General features: G+C 41.6%; 1 protein-coding gene across 7 annotated transcripts in view; it reads left to right on the top strand.

Moving 5' to 3' along the window:
- Positions 1 to 11,205: 11,205 nt before the first annotated feature.
- Positions 11,206 to 12,855, top strand: part of LOC117270502 (connector enhancer of kinase suppressor of ras 2-like) — a 46,170-nt gene continuing 44,520 nt past the window's right edge. For all 7 annotated transcript variants that reach the window (XM_033648209.2, XM_033648169.2, XM_033648162.2 and 4 more), the window contains exon 1: positions 11,206 to 11,757. In XM_033648209.2, the coding sequence (XP_033504100.2) occupies positions 11,694 to 11,757 (64 nt within the window). In that variant the 5' untranslated portion in view covers positions 11,206 to 11,693. The remainder of the gene's footprint in view (positions 11,758 to 12,855) is intronic.

Below are 12,855 nucleotides of genomic sequence, written 5' to 3'. Positions count from 1 at the left end.
ATTTTAGCCATTTTGAAGCATTTTTCTGTTGTTATAGCGCCACCCAGTTGCCAATTAGAGTTAAATTTCTCCAGTCACCTTGAGGCGTCCTGTTCTACATATCTACCAAGTTTAGTAAAAATCCATATGGCGGTTAGGCCTAGATAAGAAATTAGATGAGATGTTATACACCTTCATGTGATGAGCCACGCCCTCCGCAATATTCATTGCCTTATAGAAGCTCAGTTTTAGTAAGTTTTCCAACTTTTGCCAAGAGGGAACTTTAGATATTGGTCCCTAGATTATGTTCACCCAGTTTCATGCAGATCGCTCAAACTTTCTAGGAAGAGATCCATTTGAAGTGTTTTTCAAAAAATTCAAAATGGCAGAAAATCTGTATAAGCGGAAGTTATGGGTTCTTGTTCTTGGCAAATGTGTTCCTCATGAGGAGAGGCATCTCTGTGCAAAGTTTCATGTCTCTACGACATACGGGGCATGAGATATGCCCATTCAAAGTTTGTAATTTGCGGTTGCTATAGCGCCCCCCTTTGGCCAATTGATGTAATATTGCTTCATTGGCATCCTCCCATGACCCTCTACCACTGTGCCAAATTTCACATGGATTGACCAAGTCAGTGAGGAGAAAAACGTGGAACAGACACACACAGAGTTTTCGTCATTATATAGTAAGATACCGCGATGTAGAGTATTGTCAACTACAAGTAAAAGTCCTGCAGAGTACCTCACAGACTAAACAAAACATCAATGTAAAAATGTACCCATGCAGAAAGGACCCTTTCATAATGTAATATTATGATATATCATACCCGATTGTTTTATACTTAGTGGTGCCATAATGTTTAAGCAGCATTTAATGTGACTGGTTTAGAGGATTGGAGAGTTTGGTTAAATTTAATACTTTAAATACTGCTGGGTGGTTTAATCTGTAAAAATGCATCACACCTAAATGTAGTGGGGAAAAGGGACATTATTTCCTTCTGATATTGGTGGAGTTTAATTATTAAGTATGGAAGTACTAATGTAAAGCACTTCATTAACTGAACTTACTGTTGAAAATGACCAACCTTATTGAGTTTAAAAGTGCTGATGCTGATTTTACTCTGTGAAATATGTCTGAACCAATTTAGCTGACCTGAAAAAGTGCACTCAAGATTATTGTTCTAAATGGTTAATTAGTGTGCCTGTCACTGCCTGAGGGCCGCAATGAGCAAAGTTTCAGAGTACTTTGCAGCAAACAAAGCCTGCATTCAGAATAGAGTAAGCAGTCATCATCTACTTATCGCATAAAACATCACCACAACAAAATGTGTAGAAAACCAGCAGTAGACCCTTTTCATATATAGGCAAGACATTTTGACATGTCACAGTAGGGACTGCACAGGTATAACTAGTAGGACTGATAATGATGGCTGATTCCATTTGATTTTTTGTGTTTCAGTATCATGGTCTTGTGCATGCTAGCTCACAGTCACACTAGACCACACACCCACAGCACAGAGCCATCATTAATGTTATTAGTAACACCTGTGCTTTTCCTGCTGTAGCAGTGTCACTGCAACTGTAAACATACAATTACAGTAGCAGTTCCTAGCCAGTCGATTTACTGTGCTTTCTACTAATATTTATTACTACTATTATTATGGATAATAATAATATTATAATAATAATGATGATAAACATGATTTACAATGATTTACTTTTTGAATGATTTTTAACTTGAAGCAAGACAAATACTCAAAACATTATGTGTGAAAACAAGGGGTGCACAGCGGGGCCAAATCAGGTCTGATTGTGACAAAAGAACTTGAACAGCTTCCCTTTATAAGGCTTTAGCATTGCGCTCCAATAATACAGTATTATTTGACTCACAATGAACAATCTAAAGCTCTAGTGTGTAGGATTTAGTGGCATCTAGTGGTGAGGTTGTTGATTACAATCAGTTGAAACTTCTCCCATGTACCAAGCGTGTGGGAGAACTACGGTGGCCAACATGAAAACACAAAAGGCCCTATCTAGAACCAGTGTTTGGTTTGTTCATTCTGGGCTACTATACTACAACATAGCGCATACCATTATATTTCAGTAGGGACATAGGGGATGAGGGCATCGCATTTGACCCCCCAATAAAATCATTAAAGCAGCAGAGGATTTTTATTTTGACAACAATAAAGATATTTATACTGTAAACTGGTGCAGAAAAATGATCAGAATGCAGGAAATCAAGTGTTTGATGCACAACATTTTCTGGTGGAGGACCCCCAAACCTCCAGTTTCACATGTGCCCCCCAATGTTGAGACAAGCCTTGCCCTCTACACGGCAGACTCTTTGAAAGAGGACCATCTCTATATGTAGATATAAACAGCTCATTATAAGTAACTAAAACACAACAATTGTTACTTTCAGTCCAAGCATTCTTCTTACCACCCTCTGCATTACCCATAATGCAACGTGACTGCTGTAAGTTTGGTTCATGTTTCGGGTGTGTTGCGCTACCGGTGACGAATTTAACCTCAAGTCACTAGAGTCACGCAGCGACGAGGACCAGGCTACAGAGGTCTGGTAAGTTTCCTTCATTCTAGCTTCACACTTGCAGATTATTAGGGTCCGGGCAGCTAAGCTGCCAGGACACTATTGTTATCCTAGGTATTCTTCTTCTTTCTTCTTGCTTCTTCCGAGGAAATCATACTTCCCATGGGTGAAAACTCACCAAACTTTGCACAAAGGTCCAGTCTCATGCCAGATATCCTCAGCTATAAACTCAAGACAATAGTCCTGATGGTGGCGCTACAGCAAGCGTCTAAATTTCAAAACTTTGAAAATTCATAACAAATCAACCATACGCGCTACAACTTCACATCTTTCATCAAACTGTAGCCTCAATACTGAAGAAACTTTTGTACATTTAAACCTATTAAAAATTATGAAGTTCATCACTCTGTTTTTTTCAAAAACTGTAAAACTTCTTAAACCTATCTCCTCCCACAATTTTTGCTCAGTTGACACCAAACTTGCTACAGAGCATCTTCAGACTGTCCTACAAAAACTATGTTTCTCAGATTTTTGATTTATCAAAAATTGAGCCTACAGTGCATCAAAATGTTTGACAGTAAACGGTACTGTAAACATATACATGCAAATTCTTGCTAAATAAATCTTCAATGTTCATGAAAAAAAGACAAAATTCTAGAGTCATGGTAGATGATGTGTGGCAAATTTCAGAATTCTATCTCAAAAACTGAATTTTTGACAGCATTTTGAATTTTGCTCTAATGTGAACAATTAGAGTCAATGTAAAAATGGTAATTTTAAACATCAGTTTTTCACTTATGGAGCAAATCAATCATTGTTACAAACAAATTACCAACATCTCCATGCTGTCTAGATGCAATATGTGTATTTTCAGATTTTTGTTTTGATAACTGAATTTTTTACAGTGGTTTGAAATCTGCTTTTCCATGCATGGACGGCTGCTAAACCTGCACGTCTGGCTTAGTCAGTTTGTGAAGCTACGCGTGAATTGTCACTGACTAATTAGCTCAGTGAGATAGAAATTGATTCTTAGTCTCAGAGATTGTGAGTTCAAGCCTCAGCTGATGCAAAAGGCAGATTGTGTTGCTAAATTCCTAAATGTCTTCCAATTCTTCTGCTTGTTGCTCAGAATTGCCTAAAAATGCCCGGACCCGACCCATCGCTGCGCAGCAGCTATAATTTATGTTAAAACTGATGCTGACTCAAGTGACATCACTTGAACCCCAACAAACGGCTTTATACAACTTTTTTGTTACAGTGCAATGTTTTCTTTGAACTTGGGGTGCTTCTCTGTGTGGCAAATAATAAAGATTTTGTCAGAATCTTTCCAACATGAGCTACGGAGGAGAGGTTATTATAAGTGTGGTTTGGCATTATTTTTTTTAGGTAATTCATTGCATATTATTGCATCCCTCAACAAGACAAATCTTTTCATATTAATGTACGTCAATGCTGTTATACAAGACGGACTGTGTGTAACTGCACACTAAGTGTTTGTGTGCACACCAAGTGTACAGCTGAAATGTCCTTCCGGCTGGTATCTACTGCAAAAATGACTCATAAAGGTAAAAAAAAGCATTACAGCTGGTGTTTATTAGCACCATATATTTCCTTATATTTCACACTTGTATATGTCTTTTTAATTTCCATTTACAGGTGAAATCCAGTCACATTATCAGGCTTCACACAGGGTGGCTTTCCACCCCTGTATTTATTTATGATTATTGATTATCTAGAATGTCAGTGCTGGCACTGTTGGGGTGTCTGTTACATTGGTCCCATCCAACTGCTTGTTTCATATCAGTTCATAATTGGTTATTGGTTACAGACATTCTTGTTTTTGTCACTTTATGCTGTTTTGTTGCTCTCTGGGAGTTTAAAAGTTGAATGCATGCCTATTGATTTCATGTAAAATGTTATGCCTCCCTCCATCATTTATGCTGTAGAATAATCACGAGTTATTCTACTGACTGTAAAGTTGTTGGACCTATTTATCTCATCTTAAGGATAACCAATATGTGGAGACAAAACGTGTGCATGTATTGATCATTGTATTTATTTGGTGTGAGTTTGGGTTTAAATGTCATATTTGCTGTATAATGAGTGTCCATGCAGTGAATGTAGGCTCAGACCCTGAGGCTGTTTACCAATACATGAAAAAAGCGAGGCGCATGTCAGCTTCCTTCTCTCGTTAGTGACCGCTACACTGCGCTTTGTGTGATGGAGGCGTGAGCAGCGACAAAGACGGCAGGAGAAAACAGTGGAGTGTATGAGGGGTGATTAGTGCCCGAGGGCTTGGAGGAGAGGGACAGAAATCATTGTCTGAATAGCCACTGGCACTGTGGTGTATATAGGGTTGGGCTGGTGTAAAAATGTTTAAACCGTTTGATACTAAGCCAAACACTGACTGGACCAGTCTAAGGAGCATTACCTCTAGGTGTCACACTTGACTCAGCAGTCACTCCTGAGTGGGACACATTGCACACTGTGTGCAAACAGCTGGCAAGTGTCCAACTATTGCACCGCATGGCATAACACTGGAGCTCCCTGTCCACATTGAATCCATTAAATATGCACCTCTCTTACATCATGTAAACAAACCAGGTACCTGTCAGCTGAGCACTCAAGAGCAGACTGGAGACATAACCAACTCCTTCCAGCTATGTGCTGCCACCTTATTTTGGTTTTTGTAGTGAAATAAGGAGGTGTTGTAAGGATGATCCCTCATTTCAACTTCATAAATCAGCCGTTCCTCTTCCATTGTGGTGCTTTTAAAGCAAGTGACAGGAATAAATAGAAATAGGCCATTGGATAAAAGTTCTGCTCTGAACCGGGCACTGTGTCACCTGCAGCCAGTTAGGACCCCTCTTTTGTTGGCTTGAAATCTGAAATGTTGCTATATTGGCACAGCTTACATTTTCTTGAGACTAACCACCATCTTCTCTCGTCACCCAAAAGAACACATGAACTCTATAGTAAACAAGCACAACGTGTGCCTCTCTGTTATTGCTTGCTATTGCTTGTAATAATGCAATACTAGGTGGATTCAGCACAGCCTGCTGATGTAGGCTACTTTTTAATTTGAATGTGAAAAGAATGTGTCAAAATGACAAATGTTGTTTCAGCAGGTTTGCATAAAACCAAACCGGTTTAAGCTCCTACACCAGACCGGACTGGCAAAACCACAATTGACCCAACAAAAGTTATATACAGTATGGAGCATGAACAGACTCTCCTTTTTACAAGTATCTGCCATCAGTGCTGAGAGTAGCCCCTTTTACACTGCCAGATTTTCGGCGAATGTTGGGCCGTTTTGTCGGCAAGCTGCGAGCGTTTAGACACACAGAGCCGGATTGGTGAGTTGATCTGAGGTGCCCAATTTTCCGCCTCGTAGGGTAGACATATTGGCGGAACCCCTTTGGTTTAAAAAGACCGAGGCGCCCTTCCGCCACGGGAGGAGCTGTTGATGACTTGTGGGAGGAGTTGTTGATGACGCTGCACGTTCAAGCCACTGGTGGTGGATAAACAGGAAACAGCTGATAGCAGGAATTAGCGAGCAGCTAGTAGCAAGAGGGAAACACAAACCTGACAGACACTGTAAAGATGAGCAACTGGGGAGACAAGGAATTGCGCGCCCTCCTTGTCCTCGCAAACGAAGAGGCCATTAACCGTCAGATGACGGGGACGGTGAAGAACGGGCCGACTTATGAGAGAATCACCGAAGGACTGACCAGCCGCGGCTTCCCTCCCACGTCACTGTTTACATCACACGCTGAGCTACACGTTTTGTTACCTGCTCACGCCCCCCCCATTGCCCAGAAAAAGGCATTCTGTATAAACAAAACTAGGTAGGCGGCATTTTGCTGCACTCCCCGATTTTGCTTTTATACTGCCAATGCAGAAAAAAGACTGATTGGGCTTTCCTGCAAATTTGCACAACTCCTGTTTAAAAAGGGCTTATGTGTGCAGAAACAAGGCTGAATTTGTACAATTGCTTGTGCCATTATTAAAACCAAATGGGGAAGCTACTATTGAAAACATTAATCAACTCCTACACAGTCCTGGGCCTAATCAGTGCCTGCAATGCTTCCAGCTTTGTCAACTGACAGTGTTCACTTGTGGGAAGCCAGCAAGGGATCTAATCCTCTTTATGGCTTTAGCAACTCCTACTGCTTGGTTTGGGCTTCTTTATGGAGGGGAATGGTAACGGGCCCATGAACACAGTTGCCTAAAAGACACATACTGTCACGGACAACTTGGATAATACCATCAGTTTTGCACAAGAACACTGCTGTTATGCTCTAAATCAGCCATTTTGAAGCTGTAAAACATGAGCTGTTTTTGTGTTTAGTGATGAAAAAGTCACGGTGGCTTTTTGCATAATTTTATATGCAAATTTCCTATGCAGATGGGATGACGGTTTCAAACATGATTATCACTAGCCTGGGAACTACAAGCTCATGTTTCGTTTGCTCTGATACATCTGGTCCCCCCTCCGTTCATACAGATTTCTAGCTGACCTGGCCTGGGTCAGGCTGATCACAAAATGTTTGTGGTCAGACGATGCAGAGCCTTTGTGCTTAATGCAAAGTACATGATGCTGTCATTTTTGATTTATGCACGTTCATGCTGGGAACACTGCAGTGAGCATTAACGTAAAGAGGAGCACCACTGAGGCATTTTCTAAAACAACCAAGATGGCTGCAGCTGGTGTGGAACTTTCTGCTGATGAACTATTGTTAAATTCTGATGACAAAAACGGCAACACTCATTCACAGACATATTGATGCTACACCATCACAGCTCATCTCTGCATGCTGTAGTCTGTTTACCTTTGTCTGCTGCTCAGCGCTACATCACATTGCTCTGATTGGTTGTAGTTCTATCCAACTGCGTCCAGAGGCATTTTGGTCTGCAGGATGATGATAATGCCCCTTGAAGATCAAAAGTAAACCGAAGGATTCAAAAATCACTTGCATTATCAATTTGGTTTGGTAATGTTTTGCCAGACTATCAAAGAAACAAAATAACTGAGTGTGACATTGACCTGAGTCTCAGCAGCAAATCTCAAACTGGCATAGTAGCCTACTGGAAATGTGGAGATGTGATTGTAACAATGATAGACATGAGTTCTCTTAACTTGACATAAATCAACTGCTCTGCTTCAACTACATTTTAGACTGGACCAATTAAGAGCCATGAGTGCATGCACACCACGATGGCCATGGACGGTCTGTCATACAACGGACCCTGGTACTTTTTATATTTCCATTACTGGACTGGTGACTATGTATTTGATGAGACATGAGATTGTTTGCATCGCATCAACAGTGGTGAAGATTTTTCTATTATATAAAAGTATACCAATTAACACCATTGTATATTATCACCACTACTTCATGGCAAGTGGTTAGATGGCCAGCAAAAATAATGCTGACACATTGTCACACCCCTGGGTGTCTGATGGTGACACACAGGGCACTGTGTAGCATATATATACAGTACAGGCCAAAAGTTTGGACACACCTTCTCATTCAATGCGTTTTCTTTATTTTCATGACTATTTACATTGTAGATTCTCACTGAAGGCATCAAAACTATGAATGAACACATGTGGAGTTATGTACTTAACAAAAAAAGGTGAAATAACTGAAAACATGTTTTATATTCTAGTTTCTTCAAAATAGCCACCCTTTGCTCTGATTACTGCTTTGCACACTCTTGGCATTCTCTCCATGAGCTTCAAGAGGTAGTCACCTGAAATGGTTTTCCAACAGTCTTGAAGGAGTTCCCAGAGGTGTTTAGCACTTGTTGGCCCCTTTGCCTTCACTCTGCGGTCCAGCTCACCCCAAACCATCTGGATTGGGTTCAGGTCCGGTGACTGTGGAGGCCAGGTCATCTGCCGCAGCACTCCATCACTCTCCTTCTTGGTCAAATAGCCCTTACACAGCCTGGAGGTGTGTTTGGGGTCATTGTCCTGTTGAAAAATAAATGATCGTCCAACTAAACGCAAACCGGATGGGATGGCATGTCGCTGCAGGATGCTGTGGTAGCCATGCTGGTTCAGTGTGCCTTCAATTTTGAATAAATCCCCAACAGTGTCACCAGCAAAACACCCCCACACCATCACACCTCCTCCTCCATGCTTCACAGTGGGAACCAGGCATGTGGAATCCATCCGTTCACCTTTTCTGCGTCTCCCAAAGACACGGCGGTTGGAACCAAAGATCTCAGATTTGGACTCATCAGACCAAAGCACAGATTTCCACTGGTCTAATGTCCATTCCTTGTGTTTCTTGGCCCAAACAAATCTCTTCTGCTTGTTGCCTCTCCTTAGCAGTGGTTTCCTAGCAGCTATTTGACCATGAAGGCCTGATTGGCGCAGTCTCCTCTTAACAGTTGTTCTAGAGATGGGTCTGCTGCTAGAACTCTGTGTGGCATTCATCTGGTCTCTGATCTGAGCTGCTGTTAACTTGCGATTTCTGAGGCTGGTGACTCGGATGAACTTATCCTCAGAAGCAGAGGTGACTCTTGGTCTTCCTTTCCTGGGTCGGTCCTCATGTGTGCCAGTTTGGTTGTAGCGCTTGATGGTTTTTGCGACTCCACTTGGGGACACATTTAAAGTTTTTGCAATTTTCCGGACTGACTGACCTTCATTTCTTAAAGTAATGATGGCCACTCGTTTTTCTTTAGTTAGCTGATTGGTTCTTGCCATAATATGAATTTTAACAGTTGTCCAATAGGGCTGTCGGCTGTGTATTAACCTGACTTCTGCACAACACAACTGATGGTCCCAACCCCATTGATAAAGCAAGAAATTCCACTAATTAACCCTGATAAGGCACACCTGTGAAGTGGAAACCATTTCAGGTGACTACCTCTTGAAGCTCATGGAGAGAATGCCAAGAGTGTGCAAAGCAGTAATCAGAGCAAAGGGTGGCTATTTTGAAGAAACTAGAATATAAAACATGTTTTCAGTTATTTCACCTTTTTTTGTTAAGTACATAACTCCACATGTGTTCATTCATAGTTTTGATGCCTTCAGTGAGAATCTACAATGTAAATAGTCATGAAAATAAAGAAAACGCATTGAATGAGAAGGTGTGTCCAAACTTTTGGCCTGTACTGTATATATATATATATATATATATATATACACACACACAGCTGAAACAGTTTGTGACACGTGGTTAATGTCGTCAACAGTCATGGTTAGGTTTAGGCAACATAACAACTTGGTCAGTTTAGAAAAAAGATCATGATTTAGGTTAAAATAACTGTTTGTTCCATAACGTAACTTGATGTAAATGCATCATGTGAGTGACATCAGTGACTATACATGAATTGCATAACACTGACAACAATACAACAACACTGAATTTCAGTTTTACACGGAACGTAGATATATAACTGTAGTAACGTTAAAACAACATCAACCTTTGGTTTCACACAGCGCTGTGGTCTCCTGGATTAAAGTCCGGTTTTGTTTGACCGATCCACCTCCCCATCCTCCTACCCTACACCAACTTTCTCACTCATGGGTTTACATTGCAGGCAGTTTAAAACCAGGTGAGTCTGGTAAATATGCTAAAGAATGCCTCTGGAATCAATATCACGCACCAAGGGGTGTGACACCGTGGTGGTATTTGAAGCTCTGGGAATGAGAACTGGGTGAAACTACTGAATGATCCAAAAATCTCAATTGAAGTAGTTTTTTTATTTTTTTAAAGATATTTTTTGGGGCATTTTTTAGCCTTTATTTGACAGGACAGACAAGTGTTAAAGGGGGGAGAGAGAGGGAGTGACATGCAGCAAAGGGCCACAGGCTGGAGTCGAACCCGGGCCGCTACGGCAACAGCCTTGTATATGGGGCCCCTGCTCTACCACTAAGCCACCGACGCCCCAATTGAGGTAGTATTTAAAAACAAAACAGTTGGCACTGTTCTTTGTATGTGCTTACCCATCTTCTGCTTGTTCATGCCTCAGCTGCAAAGCCTCTTTCCTACTGCACAAAACCCCACTAACACCTGCTAACATCTGGCTTTTTAATGTAATGGGAAGGGTGTAAACAGCATTCACACCGGGGTCAAATTACTCTGCAGTAGTCATGGGTATTTATTGGCTCCAGCTCTAATTGGCATTGATGGAAACACATCTTGGGTAAACGTGCTACTTTTGGCTCCTTAACTGGCCAGACGCAATGATGTGCCACCACAAAATACCATCTGTCTCTATCCAAGCAGTGCTCAAATGTTGATCCAAATTAGTCTGCACCGAGTTTGAAAGAAAGACTGAATAAGTAAGAGAGCCTCCATGGTGCTTTCTGTTGTTTACTAACCTGACACTGAACGTGACACAGCAAAAAAAAACAAAACCAAAACAAAAAACACTCACACAGAAATGCATGCTTGTCTGCTGCAGCCCTGTACACAGCTCTGGTCTATTGACAATGGGAAAGGAGTCTCCTATTTTTAGTGGGTTTACCTGTGTTGAAAAACCTGCATGCACATACTAATTTTGGTGCAAAAGGGGCACATGTGCTGCCACTCAGCCAAGCTTTGTTCAGCTCTTATTCTTACCAAAATCCAGCAATCTGGATGTCATTCATTCCCATTAAGACACTGCTCAGACTCCTCCTGCCTCTTTGCGGCACTAACCACCCCTCATACACAGATACTTCGCACGGTGAGGGCTATGACTGCATGTCTGTGTATGAGGGAGGATGCTCAGAGCGAACCCAACCTTTCCAGACACCAGTATGAAGTGACAGTCTGTGCGTTGTTCTCCTCTGCTCTGGATGGTACTGGGATATATTTTGAAAGGGGGGGTCGGGCAGCAGCGACCCACCAGCACCACCGCCACTGAGCCTGACATGAATGACAAGTAAAAGAGCTCTTTCAAGCGAGCAAACAGCACAGGAATGTGCATAAGTCTGCTGGGCTGCACTCAGCCTTGTCAAAGCGACATTTTGGACCTTTTGGACCTACCTCGTTTTGTTTGTAAACAGCCAAACCCAGCTGAGGAGAATCTAGAGAGCCCTTTTATTTTCTGTTTTTAATTTCCGATTTAATTCTTCATTTTTAAAAAAGACATTTTTGAGTGGGCAGTGTTTTTGTTGGGGGTGTTTTTCTTTTGTCAAGCGTGACCAAGACAAACTTCTACCATGGCACTGGTTATGGAGCCTGTGAGCAAGTGGAGCTCCAGTCAAGTGGTTGACTGGATGAAAGGTAAGGCTTCAGGCACGATGATAGCCAAATAGAAATTAATATCGCCAGGCTGCAATATTTAGAATCAATGTAGTGTTGCGCTGCGAGTCGCAAACGCATTTCAACACAGATTCACAGATGCCAAAAGAGAACAAAACACCTGCTGAGCCTCGGGGTTTTCGCCTCACAGGCATGCGGCTGCGAAAGGCTTTTAATTACAGCCTTAAATCATTTGATCGATTTTTCCAGGCGGTGACAATGTGCAGACCACTTGTCCGTTCAGACTAACATGTTCTCCAGAGCCTAACACATTCAAATAGCACGGAGCGGTTTTAAACCTCTATTGTGTCCTGCGGTGGTTATTGTTAAGGCGGGCAGCCTCGCAGGAGGCTGGGAAACATAGCGGAGATCCAGTAATTACACACAAATTATAACCTTTCTCATCACATCTGAGGTCAGAATCTGCTTTTCAAGTTAACCACATATGTTTTTTATGTGCGATGAAGTGTCACAGCTCTATAATACAAGAGCTTGTACAGCCATCTGTGCCAAATGTTGATCCACAGATGTTCTAAGTCATTAAGAAGTCACAGCTGACAAGTAGCTTAACTAGTTTTAAAACCTCATAGTGCACTGAACCCCAAGGTGATGCTTATCCATTAAGAGTATATTAGCTCTGGCCCAAAGTTATACAGGCATAGGAGCGTTTTAGTATACATTTCTTCAAATTTGGGAAACATCCAGCAGGCAAATTAGGTTCAAATACACATGCACAGATAGGATCCAGTTTGGTACTGAAGCACTCTTAAGGCCAACTGAGCATCCAAGAGCAGAAGTGATGTTTTGACTAAACTGAACTGTAAATAATGGAGGCCTGGGCATTCACTTTAATATATAGTTGTTAAAATGAATTTGTCATTGCTAAGATTTCATAGCTGTGTTGGATGAGAGATCCCTCAGAGGAAAATTGTCTGCTCAAGACCTATAAATGGCCCACACAAGTAAGACACTGTCAGGGCACAGATAACTCATTAGTGCTTTTTGTCTGTTTGCATTACAAAGTAACTGCCACTGGCGGTCTGTTGCTGTCAAATATGTAAAGAAAAGAGGAGATGTTAA

The sequence above is a fragment of the Epinephelus lanceolatus genome, chromosome 11 (genome assembly GCF_041903045.1).
Source record: "Epinephelus lanceolatus isolate andai-2023 chromosome 11, ASM4190304v1, whole genome shotgun sequence".
Taxonomy (NCBI): domain Eukaryota; kingdom Metazoa; phylum Chordata; class Actinopteri; order Perciformes; family Serranidae; genus Epinephelus; species Epinephelus lanceolatus.
This window is presented reverse-complemented; position numbering and strand designations above follow the sequence as displayed.